The 25841-nt window shown below is 38.2% G+C and overlaps 1 protein-coding gene across 2 annotated transcripts in view; it reads left to right on the top strand.

Moving 5' to 3' along the window:
• The window catches only part of GRB14 (growth factor receptor bound protein 14), a 116458-nt gene that overhangs the window by 75789 nt on the left and 14828 nt on the right, over nt 1-25841 (top strand). For both annotated transcript variants that reach the window (XM_030327111.1, XM_030327113.1), the window contains 5 exons: nt 14253-14374; nt 16312-16386; nt 19256-19393; nt 24577-24687; nt 24879-24974. In XM_030327111.1, coding sequence (XP_030182971.1) covers nt 14253-14374; nt 16312-16386; nt 19256-19393; nt 24577-24687; nt 24879-24974 — 542 coding nt within the window. The remainder of the gene's footprint in view (nt 1-14252; nt 14375-16311; nt 16387-19255; nt 19394-24576; nt 24688-24878; nt 24975-25841) is intronic.

The raw sequence follows: 25841 nt of genomic DNA, 5'->3' as shown, positions 1-25841 counted from the left end.
CTGTAATTATACTGTGCATTTACTTTTGTAGACTTTTTGTGTGTGGGGGGGGTGTATGCGTGTGTGCGCTTAAAAATACCTCTTCTTTTTCTTTTTCTTTTTTTTTTCATTTCACTTTACAGATTCCACGAAAACTAGGAACTCTCCCTGCCTTTTCCTGTTGCCTTCCTCAAACAATTTAGCAGATATTTATTGACTATTTTATACCCAGCCTTAGATCGTGGGGGTGCAGTATGAACATGATAGACAAAAAAAAAAAAAAACAAAAGAACAAACAAAAGAAAAAACCCACTGCCCTTGTGAGTTTGCATTTTCGAGGGAAGAGAAAGATAAGAGGCAAATGACTAAAATTTGTAACCCCTTAAATGATGATAAGTATGGGTTTCTCCTGATATCCAAAAGCAGAGTGCTCTTACTGAAAACTTTCATAAGCTGAAACTGTATAAAGCAAAGAAGCATTTACCATTAATTTATATGGAACAATATTTGAGCATTCCCAGACCCCACAAATAATCTCTCTTAGTATTTTCTGGTGTCTCAGGGTGCATCTTGCCAACAGATGCACAGAATAAATCAAGATAAAGCCCAGATGCTCACAGACTAAGTTCAAAGCTATGGTGGCTTGATGCTGAGATGCTGAGTGCAGTTCCCTGGAAGGAGCTTGGCGGGGCCATGTCGCTGCTCTCCAGGGTGCACGCTGCCTCTATAAGGGCTCGCTGCAAAGCAAACGCTGATTGGTATTTTCATTTTTCACCTTTTTATGTAAAAGTGAAAATCCTCTTTGGATTTCTGCAGGTTGGCAAAAACAGGTACTAATGTAGGTCTTTTGTAAAAGCAAAGTGTTGTAATGCGAACTTTTGAAAAGCTGGAACTTTTGAAAAGCCTATACTGGGAGAAAAGGAAGGCAGGAAGAAGGAAAGAGCATGCTGGGGGTGAGTGGGCGATGCATTTTGTTTCTTATTTTTATTACTTTGAAAGAGAGAGAGAAAGTGTGCAGTAGCAGGAGAGGGGCAAAAAGAGAGGGAGACAGAGAGTCCTAAGCAGGCTCCACACTGTCAGTACAGAATCCGATGCAGGGCTCGAACCCGCAAACCGTGAGATCATGACCTGAGCTGAAATCAAGAGTCATTAACGGAATGAGGCACCAGGTGCCCCAGGAGACGCACTTTAAAAAAAGGGATCAGGGAAGATGTCCCTGATAACATCATGTGGAGGAGAATATTTGTGGCACTGTGCTCAGGCAGCAGCCAGAGGCCAGCACTTCTGGAATAAGGTGGGGAGTGAGGGAGTGGACTTCAGTAGGGCAGCCACAGAGCCAGCACATGTAGGGTCTCTTAGGCCACGGAGGGGCTTGACTTTTCCATTGAGTGACAGAAAAAGTGACTGGAGGTCTTGGAGTCAGAGAGCAAATATGATCCTGATTTAGTTTTGAAAGTACAGTTGACCCTTGAATAACGTGGATTTGAAGTCCACGAATCTACTTATATGTGGATTTTTTCTAATAAGTACGGTCCAGTACTGTAAATTTATTTTCTCTTCCTTATAAATTTTCTTGATAACGTTTTTCTCTAGTTTATTGTAAGAGTACAGTATATAATACATATAACCTCAAAGTATTCATGGACTGTTTATATTACCAATAAGTCTTCCAGTCAGCAGTAGGCTATTAGTAACTAAGTTTTGGGGTAGTCAAGTTTCATACAGATTTTTTACTACAAGGGGAGATCTGCACCCCTGTCGTCCACATGGTTCAAGGGTCAGCTGTATACTGGTAAGAAGGCCAGAATTCAACCTTCTGGAGGCTAAGCCACTTTATTTTGCTTCTACATCAAATTAACTGTGGCTTTCTGGATTGATCCTGGCGCATATGTAATTTCTGCTGGTTGCTCATGCCCCACTGTACCATCTTCACGGTATTGTCTACCCACGTATGAGGTGTAGTATTGGTGAGACCCTGATGCATTATGGGCAAGAATGTTGTAACTTGTAGGATAGATGAGAGTTAAGGGTTTTCTGTACTTTAGTTCACGTTAATGACCAAGATAAGCTTAGGAAAGTTTCAGAGACATTTTATGTTGTTAAAATAAATGTGCTATTGTTGTTGCTTCTGATCCAGTAAAGCACACCACAGATTACTAAAGTCAGAAGGAGGAGCACTTGATATTCAAAGTATAGTATGTATATGGAATCTAAAGTCTGTTTTCAGAGTGGCATTTTCTGTGGCAAAGGAAACGTCCATCTTTTTAGTATTTTTTAATATAAATGCATGTGTGTGATAGCTGTTATTAATGTGCATCTTATATGTGCAAGGCACAGAGTGAGAGGTTTAATATTAATCTTGATAGATGTTCATATTACTTAGCCTCATGGTGACCCTGCAAGATATGTTTTTTTTTAAAGCTCCATTTACATATAGGAATACAAAGATTCAGTGATGAGATACCTTGCCCAGAGTCAAATGTTGCTCAAGTCTAGGTCCTTTTACATTCTTAAAGTCTTTGCGTTTTCCCTTGAAATGAGTTTGTCTCTCCTCATCCCAGTAGACAACCGGTCCAGGGATTCTGTGGTTGATTTGTCTCTGTCTCACTCTGTGTCTCTTTCATGTGTGATGTGAGTACAAGTTAAAATTTTGAACCCTCCAGAACATTTTTCGGTAAATGTTTCTTACCAAGTGGTATTGAAGTTATTGGGAGCAAACCGATCTATCCTGTTCACTTTATAGCACAGCCAGTTATTTCTTCTGGCCGAGCAAGAGGATCATGTTGGAAATGACTTCTCCTTGAATTTGTATACAGCATAAACGGTAACATGACTTTTGGAACTTTGGGTACACTATCAATAGTTCATATCCTCTGGCAATAATTATTAATGTATGTTGCTGAGAATTTTAATAGGCAGAGTAAATCATTGAAGGCAGCTAAACATCCTCATTTTGTTATGAATCTCTGATTTTCCTGATTTTGGATCATCTTATGATGAGGTTCTAGTTGCACACAGTTTTATAGACATTGAATTTAAAACATCAGTACATCTACAAATGTTTGCCCTTCTCTCCTGTGTTGACGGTTTGTAACTGGTGTGTTTTACTTCATAGCCACTGGATGTCACTGTGGTTCCCCCGATGGAGCCCTTTGCTTTTACAATCAGTGTTAAGTGGACTGAGGGGGGAGTGGGGCGGGGGCAGAAACTTCAGTTTTAAGTCCTCTGGAACTTAATGGGATCCATGTTTGTCTTGCTCCCATTTTGATTCCTAATTGAAGCCACGGTATGAAGCAGTGGCAATTAACACAATACCTCAAGCGCATACCTATGGACTCCTCGGGAAGAAGAATTAATTGTATTTTAGTGTCATTGCTGGGGACAGCTGAGAGTTCCATTGTGAATATCATTGTGGAGTGGCTTTAATAAGCAAAATGAATGACTGGAGGCTTTTAATGAAACCATTTTTATGTGTGCAGCTGTCCCCACGTGATCTCTTTAAGACAGAAACAGTGCACAACAGTGGTAAAAAGGAGCTTCACAGCCGCCTGCTTTGAAGCTGTTCCTTTACTTTTTTTTTTTTTTTCTTTTTTACCAAAGAAGCACAAATGTTGTTCCTGTTGTCTGGAGCTGAAATGTGGTTGTACTTTCAGCGTTGTTTGTAACCTACCAGCCATCAGAATTGTGACCACTCTTATCACCAGTACCAATAATTGTGAAGCTTTTAGGATATGTGGCGCTAGGCTTCCTTCTCTGCTGAAACTGACCTGAGCTCTGAGGAGGCGTGGTGTCCTGGTGGCACGCCAAGACTGGAGGCAGAGAATATGAACCAGTGGGGTGCCTGAGTGGCTCAGTCAGTTGAGCATTTGACTTTGGCTCAGGTCATGATCTCGCAGTTCATGAGTTTGAGCCCCGCATCCAGCTTGCTGCCAGTTCGTGAGTTCAAGCCCTGCATCCAGCTCGAGGCTGTCTGCGCTGAACCTTCAGATCCTCTTTTCCCTCCCTCTCTCTGCAACTCCCCTGTTTGTGCTCTCTCTCTCAAAAATAAACATCAAAAAAAGAAAAAGAAAAAGAAAAGAAAAGAAAAGAAAAGAAAAGAAAAGAAAAGAAAAGAAAAGAAAAGAAAAGAAAAGATGAACCAGCGAAGAGTTATAACTAAATCTGCCTCCTGGTCCAGCTGATTTTTCCTTCTCGCTGTTCTCCTAGCCTGCATTCAGGTCTTATCATCTCTCTCCTCAGGTATTATATTAGCCTTATAACAGGTCCCTTTGCCTGTGGTCATACCAAGGTTATCCTTGTGAATTCAGCCCTGATTCTTCATGCATTAGGGCCCAAGGTCCTTTGCAGGGCTTGTAACACCTATGACCTGACTACCTCTCCTGTCTCCAGCCTTGTGTCTCCTCCTCTTCTTCCTGTACGTTTATACATTAAAGAAGTTTCTGTAGTCGCCCGCATACACTACAGTTTCCACTCCTTGGTTTCCTTGCTTGTGCTGTTAGGATTCTCAGCAAGTTCTTTCTCACCCATCTTTACCTGGCTATGCCTCTTCCAAGGCTTACTTGGAATTTTAGTTAAAAATGATAGTAAGGTATAACTGGTAGCCATTTCCTAAAAATATTATGAAAACAAAGCAAGATGAAAACCCTCAGTTGTCCAAGCTGACAGCCAGCTAACGTAGTGCCATGGTTTGAGAGAGAGAAAGAAAAGCATTAGGAGGCATCCCATGCTCAGCCTTATCAAGTAGAGTTGCCCCTTCCCTCTGAGAGCAGGTAGGGAGACAGGTCTGTCTCTTCTGTGTTCCAATTAGGATACTTGCTGTTCTTGAGACAATTAGGGTACTTACTGGCACCACTGTTTCTTATACATCCTTTAGGAAATTGCAAATCCTGAAAATAACAGAGTGGTGCCAGAAACACTGGGAGTGATCGTGATGGATTGTGTCCCAGGAGGGGATGTTCCCACAAGTACATGCTGGACTGGGGTGTGGAAAACAAGCAAATTTGGCCAAGAAATAGGTATAGGGCTGTTCAAGCAGGGTTATTTACAATATCGATGAATTAGAAAAATGTTATAGCAATCAAGGGATGTAATAAAGTACATCCGTAGTATGTAAGTTATGCAGCTTTTGATCATGTTTTTGGAGTCCTCCCTTTGAAAACTGATATGGGCAGATATAAAATCATAATGATGACTGACTGGATGTGTATATATATATATATATATATATATATATATATGTATACACACACACACACACACACACAGTGTCTCCTAAATTTCATATACATACATTCATATGGACCCAGGGAAAAAACAAGAAGGGATTATACTGAAATGTTAAGTGCTAATTCCTGATTGGTAAGCTTAAAAATGGATTGTGATTGTCAGCTGCCCATGCTTTTCAAATTTACTATAGTGGAAATGTATTATTTTAGAATAAAAAAAAAAGAAACACAGTTTTAAAAACTTAAGAAATTTTAAAAGATTTAAGACATCTTCCTGAAGCTCCAAGTTGGGCCAACTACCCGTCTTCTGAGCTGCTGTAACATTTTCTGCAACTATCTTTTTTTTTTTAATTTTTTTTAATGTTTATTTATTTTTGAGAGCAAGAGAGACAGAGTGTGGGTGGGAGAAGGGTAGAGAGAGAGTGAGACATGGAATCTGAAGCAGGCTCCAGGCTCTGAGCTGTCAGCATGGAGTACAACACGGGGCTTGAACCCACGGACCACGAGATCATGACCTGAGCCAAAGTTGGACGCTTAACTGGTTGAGCCACCCAGGCGCCCCTTCTGCAAATATCTTAATAGTGGTCATATTATGAAAACTAGACAGTAGTTCCATGAGAGATGAATCTCTGAATACATCTTTGTAAACCAGGGTTTAAGACAAATAAATGGTTTCTGAACTAAAACATACTAAACTATAAGGTACTTATATCAAGCAGTTCAAAGGATGGATTACAACGTACATAGAAGGAAAAGACTTGGAAAAGAAGCCAAAGAAATCAGATGCAATGCTCAGATGGAAATTTATTGTAAGTCTGTAAAGGATGTATTTCGTAACTTAGAATTTATGGAAGCAGTTTCTAAACTCTTCGGTTATTTACCAGTCAGCTTGAGGTAATGTATATGCAAATGCTTTGCAGAAAAGTAAGATTTCTATGAATACAAGTTGTGATCGGTGAGTCTGAGTTAATATGAAGACTACTTCAATTTGTTGAACAATAATCTTCAGGGCTTTTATAGCCATCAAACTAAGTGTCATAATTTTCCTAATAATTGTACTTGGGGAGCTGAATATGGTGGTAGCAATTTTTCCAGGGGATCTCTCTGGTATTAAGTAGTTTTCTTAGGTTAAGGAACCTTTCAGAATCGAGCCTTATTTAATTCTTTGCTTCTCCAGTTTTTGTTTTGCTTGGTCAGAGGCTGTTCATTTTTATCTGAAAATAAGATTGACAAAATGTATGTAGTTTCTACCTAGCCCAGAGAAGTACAAGGATCATTTGTCTCCTGGAGTTTCCTGTAACAAAGGTATACAAAGAATTGTTTTCTGGGCGAATTAGAGGTAAAAGCCACTTTTGTTTCTTTTCTTATCAAGTGATGAGAAGAGTAGGGAATCAGGTTTCTATTTGAGCCCCACGCTGTACTTTCAGTAGATTCAGCGAAGAAATCCAGGCAGAAGGTCACAGGTGAACACTTTCCATTCTGGGAGGATTGAGGTTTTTTTTAAAAGACTTTGAAGTGAAATCAACAGTTTCAGAAGAAACTTCTTTCCTCTCTTCTTCCTTTTTGTTTTTAAAGAAAAAGTTTCTGAAATTAAATAGAAACAGAATTTTCTGTACTTATTATTTGGTAATGTTTCATTGTATTTCTGTGACACTTCACAGATCTATCAGAAACAGAAATGAAACTTAAAGTGATATGAAGCTTTTGTTTTAGTTTCAAGAAAGCTTTTCTTTAGTGTTTGGAGACTTTTCCCCCTTTTTTCTCTTTTTTGGATGCTGTTTTGAAGCTATTTAAGAGGGCTTCTCTTCTATTTTTCTACCTACACAGAAATGGTATGTAGTCCCTGTCATTCACTTTCCAGTGACTGAAAAATACTTTAAAAAGTTTTCTAAGCAGACTTGTATCCATAAAGATTTAATAGTATATTTTAATACGGTATTTTAGGTGAATTTATGAAGTTTTAAAAATAAGGTCTTTGAAAGAGTCATGATGAATTTATGAGAATGTTACCTGGGTCATTTATCACAAGACAATCCAAAAAGTCTCTGGATTCATTCTGGGTGACAGTTCTTAATATAATTGTTCTCAAGTATTGCAGCAAAGAGCTTCTAGTTGCAGAATTAATTTGTTTCTTTTTGATATTTAAGACGTGCATTGTAAGTTATTCAGTGGGATCATTCCTCTGGTTAAAATCCACTTGGTTTTAGAATGGCGCTAAAGAGGAAGCGTCAATGGAAAGTTAGTTAGAAGCCCTCTGGACCAGTACTTGTTTTGTTTTCTCTGTTCTCAGGTCTTGGTAATGATGTCCCAGGCCTAACCTAAGCAAAGCAAAGCCGGTCTTCCGCAACTTTTCACCCCCCCCCCCTTATGAGCTTTTTTGTTTTCCTTTCAAAGTTATCCATCTAGGCATCTTGTATCTTCATGTTGAGCTCCTCCCTGTTAAGATTTGTATTTAGTTAGGTGTCTGCCTTGAAAAAAAGAAACCATGAATTTTCTGCAAGATGTGATTAACTGATAATTATGCCTTTTAGGGTTATTTGGATTATTGTAACATTAATCCTTTAACGTAATGAGGTTTGGTTGTAGGATGGTATATGACAGCGCATCCAAATTTGGATACAAATATATAAATTGAAAATGCTTATTAATTTTGAAAAGCCAGGTTGTGTACTAGACAAGTTTTATCTCCATTACCAGGGGAGTGTGTGAGGTGAGAACCTATAGCTGCATCTGATCCTCTGGGCTTTGTCTGCTTTCTTATGTGTTTTCTGAATTTTCAGTAGAGTACCCAGAAATCCTCTTTGAAGGAATGCAAAGTATGTCTTGCCCTATCTCACATACTCTAGTTAGTCTAGCTTTATTTGAAGAAATTTTTCTTCTTAAGATTACCAGAATGTTTTCCTGATGCTAGTAATGCATTACTTACGCGTTTGGTATTATGGTTCCATGAAATTTTCTGCAAATACTGTACTCTATTGTTCCTTTCTACATTGTTACTCTGGGCTTTGTTTACATGTAGACTACTGCTTGGTTGGTGGTCACAAATAGTACTTGATAGTGCTTTTCGTTACATACTTGTCATAGCTGTTCACATACAGCTTGGCTTTTCTGCCTTTTTTGTTTTATTTCTTCTTTTGGGGCAGTCCAAATTCAAGTGATTTATGTTACTTTCATGTGAGGTTAAGATTGATGTGATTTGAAATATTACCCGTTATTTTCCTTCTCCTTACACTCAAAATGCAGTTTTTTATTGACTTAATTAGCAAATATTTATTGAACACATTTCAAAATAAAAGAATTTGAGGCAGCTGAAACATGAGAGGTGCAGGAACATGAGAGAGGATATTAGTTGATATGGAAAGAATGAACAGGATATAAATAGGCCCAGCAGAGGCTGCAGGGGGTGCCCCTCAAGTGGGAGCTGTAGTGAAGGCAGAGGCAATACTTGCAGAGGAAAAGCATTGACTTGGGATCAGACACCTGGCTGCTCTTCAAATCCTGAGATGTTCACTGTTCTGAAAAATGGAAATATAACTCTCATGAAGCTGTGATATTACTTTACCACAGACCTGGTGGCTTCAAACAACAGAAATGTAATCTGTAACAGTTCTGGAGGTGAGAAGTCCAAAATTGATGTCACTGGGCTGAAATCAAGATGATGGCAGGGCCAGGCTCTTTCTGGGTCTTTAGAGGGAATCCGTTCCTTGCTTCGTCCATCTTCTGGTGGTTGCCATTGTTCTTGGCTTGTGGCTGTGTCACTTGAGTCTGCCCCTGTGGTCACATTGCCCTTTCCTCTTCTGTTTTGGTCATATCTCTTTCTGTCGCTGTCTCATAAAGATCCTTGTGACTGGATTTAGAGCCTACCTCAATAATTCAGGGTAATCTCTTCCTCTCAGTCTTTTTAAGTTAATGACATCTGCAAAGACTTTGCCATATAAGGCAACATTTATAGGTTCCAGATGTCTTTGGAACCATTGTTCAGCATGCTGAACTGAAAATATTAAAAGAATTAAATATGGCAAGGAGAAAGGTCTCAGATGGAGACTTACAAAAAATGTAACTTCCTTTATTTCAATAATTTGAATAATTTTTTTACTTTCAGCCTCCTGCCTTCTTCACAGCAGACAGTTTAATCTTCTGTGTATTTATTTTTTTGTGTGGATTGTTCTCAGTCTTGTTGGTGTTAATAATAAATTCAGGTTCTGTAAATGAGTTACATACGGGATTAAAATATTCTCAGTTGAAAATTCAGACCTGCTTTCACTTCTGCAACCTTCTGCTGAGGCATTAAGTCCCAGGACAGGTGTTTGCCTAACTCTTGTCCCGCTGTTCATGTTCTGTTCCTGTCAAGCTTATTGACTGAACCATACAGCCCCCTAAATCTGAACTCTTGTCTTAGCTCTTCCCTGTACCTGCTGGAGATGTGGTGCTACTGCCATGCTCTTTCTTCAGAGTGGGATGCCATGGACTCATCTGCCCTGATGTTGCCCTCAGTTATGGCTTCTCCATCATGCTGGATGTAGGGCTTCTATTGGAAACGAGATGTCTCCTAAGGCTACCCTCTGGTTTGAGCCACATACCACTGTTAAACTTATCTGGTGTTTTATCACCATCGACTCATCACCCTGAAAGCATTCTCATTCTGGAAGGGGACAGGATACAGGGTCACTTGGGACCTATACCATCCACTTATTATTATCTAGCGCAGTCTCTACTCCGTCATTTTCTTCACCAACACCTTAACTACAGCTCCTTTCCCAGAAGATAGAAGGTGGATCCTTGTATGAAGCAATCAAGGATTGGCTAGACATGATTCTCCCCAAGCACTTATATTTGTCAAAGATTGGTAAGGTCTGTTGTGAAGTTCAAAAGTAGAGGAAATGCGTTTCTTTCTTTTTTTTTTCCTCTCTGTATAGTGTAGCTTGAGGTCAGAACATATGATGTTTCTTCAGTGGTAGAGAGAGCAATGGGTACAAAGAAACACAGGTTGGTAAAACAAACAAGCAAACATTTTGCCGACTACATTGAAATTTTCTTCCTGTGCAGTTGCAAAAAATACGGATCTCATGCTTAGCAAATAGTATTTTTAATGTGAACCTGGGTTTCATAAGCTTGAAAATATCAGCTGGTTTGTGTGAGAAGGAGACCAAATTAAGGATAGAGAGATTGTTAGGGATGTGGCTTCCCATGGGATATCTCAGTGACTGCTGACTCTCCCAACCCACTTAATAGTTTTTCAGACTCATTGATAACAACACAGTCCTTCCAAGAGCTTGAGTGGAGGACCTTGGTGTCTCCCCTAACTACCCTCTCTTTTCCATTTCCTATCCGATTTGTCAGCCAATCCTGTTGGCTCTATCTTCAGAATATGTCCAGGTTCTGCCTGCTTTGTACATCTCCACCGCTGCCACTCTAATCCAAGCCGTATCATCTCTCCCCTCATTAATTGTAATATTCTACTAAATGTGCTTCCTGCTTCCACCCTTAAGTCTTTTTTTAAAGTTTTTTATTTATTTTGAGAGATAGAGTGAGAGAGAGCACACATGTGAGTGGGGGAAGGGCAGAGAGAGAGAGAGAGAGAGAGAGAGAGAGAGAGAGAGGGAGAGAATCCTAAGCAGGATCCATACACTGTGCTGTCAGCACAGAGCCCTATGTGGGGCTCAGTCTCACAACTGTGAGACATGACCTGAGCCAAAATCAAGAGTCAGGCGGCTCAACCGACTAAGCCACCTAGATGTCCCCACCTTGAAGCTTTTAAAATCAGCTCTCCTCCACAGCCGATGCAATCCAATGAAAATATAAGTCAGTTCGTATTATTTCTCTATTCAAAGTGACTTCTCCTCAAACTCCAAGGAAAGGCCAGAGCTTCACTATGAACTGCAGGGTCTTTCCTAGGCCTCCTTCTAGCTCATCACCATTGCTTCTCTAACCTCTTCTCCTAGTACTTGCCCCTTTGCTCACTCAGCTTCAGCCGCATTAACCTCCTTGCTATACTTCAAACATGGAACGTTGCTCTTGCCTCAAAGGCTTTGTTCTTGTTCTTCCTGTAGGTGTCTGCTTGGCTCATGCCCCCTTCTCCTTTGGGTCTTTGTTCAAATATTACCTTCTCAACAAGATCTATCTGGCAAGCTCTTGAAATGAATTCCTTTCCCCTATGACCTCCTCTTTTCCTATGCCCTGCTCTATTTTTCTTTGTAGTATTTATTCCTGCCTTTTAAGAGTTGCATTTTATTTATAGTCTGTATCTTCTCATTAGAATGAAAACTCCATGAGGCAGGGATTTTTGACTGTTTTATTCACTACAAAATTCCAAGCCCCAGGATGAATGTCTGACACGTGGTAGGCCTTCAAGAAATATTTGCCAAATGGATGGATGAATGAATGGTATAACTGCTAGACTCCATGGGTTTATCCCATAGAAAGTAGGAAGTAGATAAGCTTTTTGAGCAAGGGTCACGTTGACACATATGTTTTATGAAGCTTGCTGTAGTATTAGTGTCCAGGTTGGATTACAAAAATAAGAAACTAGAGGTTTGGAGATTAGTTAAGAAAAGGTGAGGATCTAAATTGGGATTGTTATCATGAGAATGAGTGAGGGGTTGTTGGTTGTGTGAAAGACACTTGGAGGGAAATATCTCTGGTATCTGGGGATAGCAAAAGTGGAGGTCATGGGAGTGGATATAAAGACGCAATGGAGATAGGAGAATTTAGGAAAAAGCAGTTTGAAAGAGAAAAAAGGAGAAGACTTTGTTTTCAAGTTTATTTTTTCATTTTGATAAAATGTACATAACATAAAAGTTACCATTTTTAAGAGCATAGTTCATTGGCATTATGTACATTCATATTGTTGTGCAACCATCGCCACTGTCCCTCTCCAGAACATTTTTATCTTCTCATGGTGAAACTCCAAATCCATTAAACAATAACTCCTTGCTCCCTAGTCCCTGGCCACCACCATTCTACTTCCCATCTTTATGAATTTGTCTATTTGTACCATTCTATAAATGGAATCATGCAGTATCTGTTCTTGTGTATTCTTATTTTACATATAATATCTTTTAGGTCCATCCCTGTTGTAGCATGTGTCATTCCTTTTTAAGGCTAAGTATCCCATTGTATGTTTGTAGTACGTGTTTATCCATTCATCTGTTGGTGGGCAGTAGAGTATTTCCACCTCTTGTGAAGGATGCTACTGTGAACATTAGTGTAAAAATATCTGTTCTCACCCTGCTTTTGCTTCTTTTGGCTATATACTCAGAATTGGCATTGCTGGAATTAATATTTTGGGTGAATCACTATACTGACTCTGGATTTAGACAAACTATGTATGAGGTGGTGGAAAGTCTAGCAGCTAGAACTAGAGCACAACTGAAAGCAACTGTGGCCAGAGATTCCATCTCAAGGAACTTGACAGATGGGATGGCTGAAGAGAAGAGAGTGAATTAGTTTAAGAAAGGGAAAGAAAAAATTTGAGCCAAAGATGACATCTTAGGAGGGAGGAACCATGGAAGCTTGTCAATGAGACAGAAAAAGAGCCATTGGAGTTAGGAACAGAACCCAGAGTGTTGATGCACACTTAACTTGAAGTCATCCATATTCATTGAGCTCTTACGAGAATTTCCTTTCAGATGAATAAGCTTCCATTTAAGTATGACTTTACTTTCAAGGGTTCAGGTGTTGTAGGTCACAGATCACTACTGAGTGTTGAATGTCTGAGACACGATACTTTCCAAAAAGGTCCTAGAAGCACCTAAAAAAAGCAGAGGGTTTCTGTATTCCTTAGTTGGCTGTTCTTCACTTCCTGTTTTACATTAGTAATTTCACAGTAACTTTTCTTTATTGTTGTTTCTTTATTTCTGTTATTGAGGTATGACATACCTTAAGAAAAGTGAACAAGCCATATGTGGACAACTCAATGAACTCTCAAATGTTACATAAACTTGGATATCCAACACCCAGAACAAGAAATAGTATTTCCCATACCCAGTGGTTCCCGTCATGCTCCTGCTCCCTCACCCACTATCCCTATTATCTTGATTTCTAACACCACAGATTTATTTCGCCTGTATCGAATTTCATGTAAGTGTAGTCATGTACTATGTACTATTCTTTGTGTCTGACTTCTTTCATTTAATATCATGTTTGTGAAATTCACCCATACAGTTGTGTGTTGTAGTATGTATTTCACTGTGTAAATTTACACAAGTTATTCATTCGTTCATTCTCAGGCTGATAGGCATTGGGTAGTTTTCAGTTTGGGGCTCTTTGAATAGCACTGCTATAGACACCAGGTTTCTTATTAAAATACGAGTTGTGTATGTTATGTTCACCTCTTTAAAGTTGTCGCTGCCTATTTCATTTAAGTACCTTTCCTCCTAAGTGCCTTCCCACCCTACCTAATTATCTTCATTGTTAATACAAAATATAGTTGCCTAAACATTAGTTTTGAAAGCATAAATTGCCCCTAGAAATTAGGTTTCGTGAAATTGTATGTGCTTCCATTAAATTTTTTCCTTTTAAAGCATTTATTTTAATTTTTCTTAACTATCCAGATTATGTGTCTCAAATGCATTTTTGAACCTGTCAAAATTTTTCGTCTCTTAATAGGGTGAATTGTTCAACCTTGAGGCAAATATTTTAATTTTGGCATCACGATGAGCTGGAGAAAAAGAATACCTCCTAAATTCTTAATGCAGATTTGTTATCAAACTTAATTATAATTTACATGGCAATAAAAGGAATTGAGAATTACCAAAAAGTGCATTGTGATATTCTGTCATTTTTTCTCCTCAGGTTACAGTCTGCTTTGGTATAAAAATCAACATTACTAATTCAAAGTTGCCGAAAATATTATCAACCTGGCTATCCTAGAATTGAGTTGAAATTTGCTGTATTTAGTAAAGCTACATAATATATTTTATATATTTGTATGGATACATGTGTCCACACACATTTCTTTCTACCTGCCTATTTGTCTGTCTATCTATTCATTCATCTGTCCATCCATGCATCTATCTGTTGACATACTCACTGAAACATTCCTTACAGAAAGAACAATAGAAGACCACGAGCTGGTGATGGAAGTGCTATCTAACTGGGGAATGGAAGAAGAAAATAAACTATACTTTAGAAAAAATTATGCCAAATATGAATTCTTTAAAAACCCAATGGTAAGTGAAATCCCCATTAGTAGTTAGAGAAAATAAATGGATTTGTTAAATTTTATTTTATTTTTTGTGAAGAAAAGAATCACTATGAATAAAGTATAATTTCCTATTTGGTAACTACAAATAAAATGTAATTTCCTATTTGGTAAATTGTAGGTCAGAATTCTGTTCCTTTAAAATCATAATTATGTTTTTTCTTACTTTATCAATGATTAGTCAGTATGATCATAGAAGTTCAGATAGGTAGTTTGGGGGAGCTATTTCTTCTTCTTCTTGCTTTTTAAGAAAACAAATATACATTTAATTTGGGAAATCAATTATTAGATATCTTCAAGCAGCTCCAAAATATTATAGTTTAACACTTTTCAAAGAATGTAGGAAATTTAAATAAGAAAATTTCTAAAGTAAAAACAGATTGATGATTGTTTGGAGTGCTATAGCTCAGCCAAAAATTATTGACATGAATCTTGCTGTTCCAAAATATTTTTTCAGTGCAATAATTACCGAGCTAAGTAGAAATGAGCTAAAGACCAGAGCATTATCCAATAAATACTTCTTTCATTATAGTGCTCTTTAAAAGAAAATAAATGTGTGTCACATTCCTAGTGAAGACTAGGTATCTGCAGAAGTCAAAAGAGCCCCTGGGCTCATTATTTTAAATTGTTTTTGTCTCTGCAGCTATAGCGTATTTTTACACTAGGTTTTGGATAATTGAATTGAAATGATCCTTTATGAAAAATATATGATACATACTATAATAGAATATTTTCAAACCCTGAAAGACCTCTTATGTTCTCTTTTATTTGAACCTATTAATAAAAACATAATGGAGTGATCTTTGACAAAGAAAATAAAAGAGTACTAATAAAAATTAAATAGAATTAGAATTTGAAGGGAAACTGTTTTCTTGTTGTGAATCTTTGTTAAAAGCAAGAATTTAAAAGTATAGTTAAAGGCATATGGTTTAGTGCTTGTTTTGGGTTATATATCATTATGGTTGTTGTTATTATTATTATTATTATTATTATTATTATTATTATTTAAACAGGTCTGTACACTCATTTTGTAGACCTAGAGCAGTGGTTCTCAACTGGGGGTGTTTTGACAATGTCTGGAGACATTTTTGCCTGTCACTACTGGGGTGGAGGGACAGGAGGGCTGTTAGCGGGTAGAGGCCAGGAATGCCGTAACTAATATTGAACACAGTATTAGACCAAATGTTAATAGAACTGTTGTAAAGGCCTGTCCTTCCAGGAAGTATAGAGGTCTATATTTTCCCAAACTTGTCTGATTATAAAAATTACCTGGGGGTGGAGAGAGTGCTTATTGAAAGCATAGGACCCAAGACCTACCCAGACCTACTGAATCAGACACCCCAGGAATGAAGCCTGGGAATTCCAATTTTAAACAACTGTCCTAGGTGAATTTTATGATTAAACAAGGTTGGACAAAGAGTAGGTTGAAAGGACTGGACTTTTAGCCTCTGGCCCTATTGTAAGTCCTGGCTCCTCTACATGTGGCTATGACCTGGGTTATACCGTCTACTTCTATGAGCCTTGAGTTTGTGAAATGGAGTTGAGAATCCTCTAGCACCTGCCAGCCAGAATGACTGTAGGACTCAGGGAAGAGATACGGGAGCAAGCACGCTGCCATCGTGAAAGCAGTGTTTGGTAACTTGACGTATGTGGATCTCTGCATCTGCATTATCTGAGGGTGTTTGCTAATCTTTGGGCCCTACCCACACCTTCCCCTTAAGATACATGAAAGTAGAGTCCAGGCACTGGCATTAAAAAAGAAACAAAACAAAACAAAACAAAACACTTCAGGTGAATTTTCAACACAGTGACTTAGAGAACTTTTGCTCTAGCTTACTATATTGGTCATACTGAATCTTTTCTAGCATGGCTTTTGAGATAATGTAACCTCTATCTTTTTGTCAGTATTTTTTTCCAGAGCATATGGTGTCTTTTGCAACTGAAACCAATGGTGAAATATCCCCCACACAGATTTTGCAGGTAAAATATATTCCCATTGAAGTATGTTAAGTAACAGCATGATAAAGGGGAACTTTAAGGTCCATATTTATACATGCCCAGATTTTGAAATGGTATACCTTGACTGATTAATTTTTGCTGGAGGTGAAACTAAAAAGAAAAGAAAGAATAGGAAAGGAAAGAACAAAACCTGAATAAAGAATTCCCTAAATCAGGAAAGCCTCCTAACCCCATTTTTCTTCCCAGTTTTGGCCAATTGTGAAAGGAATGTGTATCATGAAAGGAAACTTGCAGAGTAATTTGCTCTATGATGTGTTTAAAGATTATGTTAGTCTTTTTGAAAAATCAAAATCCTCAGTACAGTGTAGGCATTTTACTGACAGATATTTAGTATTAACTTTTATAATAAGTGCTCTCAATCCATTTGTGGTAAAATATTCAGCAATTAAGTGAAAGGAGAAAAACAGATATAGAATATATATATATATATACGTACATATATATATATATATATATATATATATATATACACATATCATATGCTGACGTGTCATAACCATGTTGGATACCTGAGCAGAATTCTGAAATGTTTTAGCTGAATTAAGAATGCTAGTTATTTAATTAAGAGTCTCCTTAGTTTTGTATCTGTTGGGCTCGTTTCTGCCAAACTGGAAGTGGCTTTACAAGATCATTTTTAAAAGATATTTTCATTACAATAAAAGAATGATTTCAGTTATTTTATTTTTCATAGATTAGTAGATTTCACATCACAAGCTCTGCCATTGTTAACAGGTTAATGTTGAGCAATGTTTTTATAATGGTTACTGTTTGATCTAAGCCTTCAGGCATCCTCAGACCCACTCAATATTTTCTGACCATTAAAGAAGACAACTTTTAATATTTCCATAATAGATACTACTTTAAGTATATTGGTATTTAAATATACTGGTAACTGTAATGGGTGGTACAGATCTGTTTTCTATGGGCTTTTAATAGGCTATATTTCATTTTCTCTCTTCACAATATTTTAGAAAATGTGATTAGTCTCAAGAGATTTTCCTGAAAGCTTCTTATATGCTACTGGGTTTCACAGACACCCCATCAGGATATTAGGATGAGTGGCAGCGGCCCAGCAGCTATGCCTGAGGACCCCCCCCCCCCCCCCCCCCCCGCCGCTCTCAGGCCCTCTCAGTGCTTCACTACTGGCTTAGGATACAGGGTGGCGGGCTGGAGTTTTTATTCCACCTCCTTTCCCCAATTCTCCTATAATATAGTTATATTACTTTAATGTGAAATTATAAAAACAAGAAAAATCATAGCTTTGGAATCAGATAGTCCTGCATATGCCTCTGACCTTTTCTCTCCACAGAGGCAATGTTTCCACTTTTAAAACGTTTCTTCTTTTTCTAGTATGACCTCTGTGACTCCCTTTTTAAAATTTAATTGGTTTGGTTTAATAACTTGGAAAGCACTCAAACTAAAAAACCTACTTGCCTGTTTTGCATGTCAATTAATTAATAACTGTGGCTCATTAAATTAAAAAATTTAATAATTTACTTAAAAACATACATATCTATTCTCAGCATTTCCCAGAGTAGCCTTTTAAAATATGTCACATCATTTTAGCTAGTAATTTCTCTTTCAGTTTTTCCATTTTGCATTTGTTTATTCATAGGGATTTCTGTTTTCTTCTTTTAATGAGATGCTAATGCATTTCCACTGTCTTATTAAGGATGCAGAGCACAGCCACTCATACAGAGCTCTTCCTTTTCATTCTCGCTTTCCCAACCAGCACATGCCTACTGTCTCAGTTCATTATTACTGTGTAACAAACTGTTCCAAACCTTAATGGCTTAAGTGCCCACTCACATTTTGCCAACAATTTTGCGGGTCAGGAATGTGGAAAGGGTTTAGCTGGGTGGGTCATCTCTGAGGCACATGGGCTCTCTGGAGGTTTGAGGATCCCCTTCTAAGATAGCTGTTCACTGTGTGTCCCTGGTACTTCTTGGCCTGCCTGCCTCTCTCTCTCTCTCTCTCTCTCTCCCCTCTCTCTCTTTCTCTGTCCACATGGGTTCTCATCCTCAAGAGCTTTCCTAGTTGTATTGGGTCTCACACAGCAGAGCCATCTCGGGGTAGTCACATTTCTTATGTGACAGCTAGCTTCCAAGAGTTAACTAGTGAAGGACTAGTTAAGGACCAGAACTGGAACTAGCTGACTATCACTTCTGCTGTATTCCATTGGTCAAAGCAGTCAGAAGCTGTGCCCAGATTCAAGGAGGTAGAGAAACAGACTCCAGCTCTTCATGTGTCAGTGGCAAGATCACTTTGCAGAAGAGCATGTGGGCTGGGAGATGGTGCTGCAGCTCTCTTTGGAAAACACCTGCCGTAGCCATCCACAATCGAGAACCTTGGTGGACAAAGAAAAGACTGTCTGCTTTACCTCATCAGGGAGGTGAACTCAGCCCAACTTTCTTAACAACTGAATAACTGAAGTCAAGATTGGAGTCTTTATTTTGACTATGATGAAGCTGATATGTTCTCAGGGAGGAGCATAGAAAAGCATAGAAACGTATCAGGACTTAACTCTTAGACAAAATCTAGCTTTTCAAGATGGACACTTAAATAACTTACCAGTTTGGTGTTTGGCTAAGTACTGACCACTTAGAATGTATATTTTGTGCACATATTTTTATTTGGAACTTGCCTTGGGTTGTCAAAAGACTGATTTATTTTCCGTTGTATTTATATTGCCATTTCTATAATGGCTTGTATAAGTGGCATTGACCCTGTTAGATTTTACATGGTTATATTTGAAATCTTAACAAGATTACTATAAGGCTACACTATCATTGATTCAAAAATACTATGAGAATGTCTAACTTTCTTCCAGATGTTTCTGAGTTCAAGCACATATCCTGAAATCCATGGCTTCTTACATGCAAAAGAACAGGGAAAGAAGTCCTGGAAAAAGATTTACTTCCTTCTAAGAAGATCTGGTTTATATTTTTCTACAAAAGGGACATCAAAGGTAATTGAAATGTCAATGATATGTTATGAATTGTAAGTTAAAGTGGGTTTTATTTTTTTTACTGCTTATATCAAGAGTTGGTAATTATAGATTCCAAATATTTGCTACAATTTATCTATCCTTTAAAAATGTTTATTTATTTATTTACTTACTTACTGAGAGAGACTCCCAACATGAGCAGGGGAGGGGGCAGAGAGAGACTGGGAGGGAATCCCGAGCAGGCTCCCTGCTGTCAGCGTGGAGCCTGACGCAGGTCTTGATCTCACGAACTGTGAGATGATTACTGGAGCTGAGATCAAGAGTCGGAGACTTCACGGACCCAGCCACCCTGGTACCCCTGCCATAATCCATTTAAGAACTGACTATTCAGCTTTGTTTCACACTAGTTTCAACATAGGCCCCGTGATGGAAATCTGGATGCTCTTATTTCAGTACCACATACTGTGCTCATTTCTTCTCTACTCCAAATTCACCCCCTTTTTCCTTATCCTTGGTTGCAGATTTTGAGGTCCAATGTAGTGCACATCTTTTCTTTTCACCACAGGTTATGCTGCTGACCTTGCCCACTTCTGAACTTCTGTTGTTGATGCAGTTAGTAACACCCAGCTGACTCTGTAATTGCTCTTGAATTCCTTTGTCTGTGTTGGTTTTGTCTCCTTAGCTAGATTGTCGATTCCTAAAGGAAGGTACATTACCATCAGGGTGGATATATGTGTTCCTTTGTGTGCGTGTGTGTGTATACCTGTGCAGTCACATAGACCTACTTGTGTGCTCCTACAGGCACCATCACTCATACATGTAATTTCACAGTGCTCAGCGCTGCATTGTCTGTATTTCTGTGTAGTCTAGTCAGTGTTGACTATGCCTTGTTTTATGAGTGCTGACATTTTATGCGATGCATTGATTATCTTTCATGTAAAACTACTTTTGAGAGTTTTCATGGGCGACTATTTTAATTCTGTTCTAATGCATCTGTTGTTGTCAAACAACATTGTTGATTCTTTGTTGGTAATCTGTCATTTTTTTTCTGGCTGTTTTTCAAATATTGTGATAATCATTGGTGTTCAGTAACTTCCCCGACCATATTTCTAGGTGCATTCGCATGTATTCTGATGTATCTTACTTGATTCTCACCATATGCATTCAGTCTGCAAATTTCTATTTTCCTTTTATCCTGGAAATGTTCATTTATTATTTATTTCTCTCTCTCATTATGTGATTCTTTAAATTTCTGTAGGATTTTCTGTCTTGGCTACTTGTGGCTGCAGGCACACGTTTGCTTGTGGAGGCCTCACTCTCTCCTCACGTGGCCTTCTCTTCTTTCTCCATGTCTTATAAGGACACTTGTCACTGCATTTAGGGCCCACCCAGATAATCTGAGATTGTCTCATCTTGAGATCCTTAACTTAATTACATCTGTAAAGACCCTTTTTCTAAATCAGGTTATATTCCCAGTTTCTTGGGATGGGGGCACAGGCATATCTTTTGTGGGGGAGGGGGATGACTATCATTCAACTCACTATAGGAAGCCAGTGAAAATTTTTGAGCAGGAGAGTGAGATAATCAAGTTGTAAGATTACTACGGCCATAGGGAGCTTAATCAGAGAGAGGGAGAGAGAGAGAAAAAAATAATGAAGGGGAGGGGGCTAAGGAAGCAGAGAGTGGAGGGGGACACAGGGAAAGAGAGATTATCTAGAGGCACACACAGATGCTAATTAGATAGTCACTCAGCAATGCAGAGTGGAGCTGATGGGATCTAACCTAGGCCTATGATGAGCTGGGGTGGGGGTAGGGGGGTGTGGGTGGCAAAAGGGATGGATACAAGATTCAATGGCAAGTGGCTAGATCTTGTTGACCTTGTTGATGTGAAAGGAGAGGGAGCATTTTAAACGTTCTTAAAAAAGGAAATGAAGAAACACTCAAGGATTTAATAAACAGGAATAGGAGGTTTGCTATCACATTATCTTAGAAGTAAGATCATGATCTGAGCTCTAGATATATTGTGTTGAGGGTGAAGCATTCAAATGGAAATGCCCAGAATACAGTTAATGGGGAGACCAGATATACCAGTGGTGGTCCTAACAGGAGATACGGAGCCACAAGGAGTAATACTTGATTCTTTCATACTTTCGAGAGCTTTCCCTCAGATATGGTTTTCCTTTGTTGCTGTTTGCAAGAGTACATGCATATGAGTGTGTATTTCGTTGAAGTTTAAGTGATGGAATGGGGCTCAACTAACTTAGTAATAGTTAGTAATACATTCTCTTACAAACGTATTTTATTTTTAAGTGTATGTCATTCGACTCCTAGCATCCTGTCATACATACGCATTAAACTAATTTTTCTTGAACATTTTAACTAATTTTCAAATTTTTCTACCATAAATAACGTCAGGATAAATAATTACCTGTTTCTGTAATTAAGGTTTAGGATTTTCTTTGGTCTAAATTTTAGTGGGGTTGCTTTTTTATCCTTTGTTTGTAAGTGTGAAGTTATATATGAAGATGTTTTTTAAACAAATACATGCTTGGTTATCTTTTTTTTTTTTTTTAACTTTATTCATTTAATTTGAGAGAGGCAGAAAGCATGAATGGGGGGGCGGGGACAGAGGGAGAGAGAGAATCCCAAGCAGGCTCCACACTGTTAGCACAGAGCCTGACACAGGGCTCGAAACCATGAACTGTGAGACCATGATCTGAGCCAGGGTCGAACACCGACTGAGCCACCTAGGTGCCCCTATTTTTTTATTTATTTATTTTTTTACTTTTAACATCAGAGAAAAGTGGCTTCTAAATCCAGTAATCATGTTGATCATACTTTTTCCAGTGAACCTTCACTGGAAGATATGATAATGTTTCTTTAATTTCTAAATTCTCACTTCTTCAACAGGTTTCTCATTAAAATCAACTGCCCATTATATTTTTACTTTAGCCTTCCCCTCCTTTCCCTGCCCAACCGTTATATAAAAGACAGCTCTGATTCCTTCTACTGGACCCATGCCTTTTTTCTTGTGATGGTCTTTCCCTTGGCCAGGCAAAATCACAAGCATCAAACATCTGTTCTCAGTCCATATTGTAGCTCTTTTCAACATAGTGTCTGACTTTGCTGTATATCAGTACATAATATTCTTCTCTCTGGCCTGTGTCTAATGAGCTCATGTTCCATACATGAAAATGATTTTAAATTTCCCCTCAAAAAAAGAAATTCAAGGTATTAGGTAACCTCAAGGATTATGACCTTAATATAAATTATGCAGGTTATCTAATGTCTAACGACATTTCTACCTGGCAAAGATACAATTTCCTATCCTTTTTCTGTGAGAAGGTCTTGATTTATTGTAATTTCTGAAGATCTGGGCTGCGTGGGAGTTAGTTCAGCACCGCTACAAGCCTCGGAGATGTACCTGTGACTTTTATTTAGGGAAACCTCTAAGTATGCCCCTCTTCACCTCTCCCCTTGTATACACATGCACGTGTGGCCTTTGCTAACCAGGCCAACCCAGGCTTGTGGTCTCAATTTGTAAACCTTGATATGTCTGCAGTAATGGAGCAAAAATCTGTCAAGAAATGAAACCCATCATGCCTCTGTAGCCTTCGAGGGTTTCTCAAGCTGCCCTTTTCTTACATCCAGATGACTCAGCTACGTTGACTTCTACAGCACCAGTGGATGGGGGATGGTTTTATCTTTTCTTCGTAGAAATCAGACATTTTTACTAGCATTTGTTTCTATCAAAAAATAGTTTTAAAAGCCATGACAGTAAGAGTATCTCTCTCCTTCCTCTCCCCTTGTTCCAAGGGCGCGAGGCTGGGTCTCTTTCAACAGTTTTCTTTTCTGCCTTATTCTCCCATGGAGTTGGGAACTGTAGTCATTCATTAGATCAAAATGCCTAACAGTGACACACAGAGGAACAGTGGCATACACAGACACTCTCGCTCTACCAATCATCAGGGATGCAACAGCCTGCTGGTAAATGACTAGAAGTATTTTGGATTTGGATCTGAATGGGTTGCTCAAATTGCTGAATGTTCTGGGTTTTCTGTCTTCTCTGTTTTGCTTTGTTTTGAGCATTGCCTCTCAAATTTCAGTGCATGTGAATAACCTGAGGCCTTGTTAAAATGCAGATTGTGATTCAGTAGGTCTGTGGTGGGGCCACACATTTTACATTTTTAATAAGCTCCCGGGTGATGCTGATGCTGCTCGTCTGGGACCACACTACTAGTAGCAAGATTTTAAAGAACAAATGCATTTTGGCCAGCTTAGATTATGCATTCAACCCCAGAATTAAGCACTTCTTCAAGTTATTAACCTGTCACAGAATAATATGACCCAGTGATTTCCCATGACCAGCTTTAAATCTCATGGATTTCCCAGAGAAGAAATAGCTGTTCATGATTCCTTCCACTTTGCCTTGAACATCAGACACATTCCACTGCCAGGTAATTTCCCTGAACTCATCTGTACAGGCTTCCTTCTTTTCATAAAAGTAGTCAGGCCACCTATTTCATTGTTTACTGTGATGTGCTGGGCAGTACGCAAACAGGAGGGGTGATGGTTTCTAAACAAAGCAAGAATCATTGTCTCTTTCTCTTCCTTCTCTGACTGCCGTGGAAGCTCAAACCAAGCTTCTTGCCTTTGTTCAACTACCATTATTTGAAACCTGGACAAGGAAAACATTTCCAAAAGCCATCCTTTGCTGCCTCTTTCCCTGAGATTCCTGAAATGGTAGTTAAAGAGAAAACTTTATTATTTTTTTTTAATATATGAAATTTATTGTCAAATTGGTTTCCATACAACATCCAGTGCTCATCCCAAAAGATGCCCTCTTCAGTACCCATCACCTACTCTCCTCTCCCTCCCACCCCCATCAGCCCTCAGCTTGCTCTCAGTTTTTAAGAGTCTCTTATGCTTTGGCTCTAAAGAGAAAACTTTAAATAGGAAGGTAAATGTTTTGCTGTATACTGGAAGTTAAACTTACAAACAAGTGGCCACTTCTCAAATAATATTGTATCAAGCTTCTGGTTCTTTTATGGATATAGTAACTTAATTTTTCTTCCCTTTTGTTTCTGTGACATTACTTGGAATATTTTTTGCCAAGGTATAAATTATGCAACATGATAGAAACACAAAGAGAGTGTGCCAAAATATGTGTTCACTTCAACACTCACGTATATATTTTTTTAAAGGAACCACGGCATTTGCAGTTTTTCAGCGAATTTGGCAATAGTGATATTTATGTGTCACTGGCCGGCAAAAAAAAACACGGAGCACCGACTAACTATGGATTCTGCTTTAAGGTACAGGCTTAATATTTTGATAGATGAATAAAGCAAGCCTCAGCCTTTTAGGTAAGCTTGAGTTTCTTTTAATTTGTTTTAAAAAGAGACAGCTTTCTCTTATATATAGGAGAATTTTAGTGGCTTTTATTTCAACAGGTGTTACCTTCAAGATATGCATTAACGATAAACAATGTGCTGTGGCCTTCTAGCCTAACAAAGCGGGAGGGCCCCGAGACCTGAAAATGCTCTGTGCAGAAGAAGAGCAGAGTAGGACGTGCTGGGTGACCGCGATTAGATTGCTTAAGGTAATCTCGTCGCAGGCGTGAATTCCTATTAAATGCTGGGAGTGCCATGAAAGTGTGAAAACATCTGTATTTCAAAATGTGAAGACTCACTATGAGTCCATGTACCCAAATGTATGTATTTTATTTTTTTTATCTAAAAGATAAACATTTGCAGAGTAGAGTGGAATCGCCTAGTGCATTTATCTTTTGTGTGTGGAGTAAGTATTCCATTTTTACAAATGCTCTGAATTTTATTTTTTAAAGAGTATTACATAGATAGCTAGTGTAACCGATTAAAACTTCTATACATGACTCAGTATGCATTTTCAACGTATTGCCAACAATCCAATGTGACATATATTTTAAAATGTGCCCACTGAAGTATGTTTAATGTGATGGTTTTACATTTAATTTAAGTGTTGTATAAATTGTTTTATAGTTTACTTCAAATTATTACGCAAATTTTACTGTAGGTATACTATGAAAACATCCACTTTGTGCTAAGTAGAAATTGTAACCTAAATAAGCATAGTTTGTTAGTGAGCATTTTGAAAGGAGTAAGAATGTTCTAAAGGTTATGTGGGGAAGAGAGACATAGAGTGATTTCTTCTAGAATGTATAGAAAACATATTTAATTTAAAAACTTGTATGGTAGTAAATTTAACACAACTTCATAATTATAAAAATTATCAACCATTTCCTTTTGAAGAAGGGCAAAATAATCAGAATCAGAATTATTAGCTGTCTTACAAGTTTTGGAAAACAGTTTTATTTTTTATTCTTTTTTATTTATTTTTTTTTTAATTTTTTTTTCAACGTTTTTTATTTATTTTTGGGACAGAGAGAGACAGAGCATGAATGGGGGAGGGGCAGAGAGAGAGGGAGACA

This window comes from Lynx canadensis, chromosome C1, assembly GCF_007474595.2.
Source record: "Lynx canadensis isolate LIC74 chromosome C1, mLynCan4.pri.v2, whole genome shotgun sequence".
Lineage (NCBI taxonomy): Eukaryota > Metazoa > Chordata > Mammalia > Carnivora > Felidae > Lynx > Lynx canadensis.
Note: the sequence above shows the minus strand (reverse complement) of the source record. Positions and strands in the feature narration are given on the sequence as shown.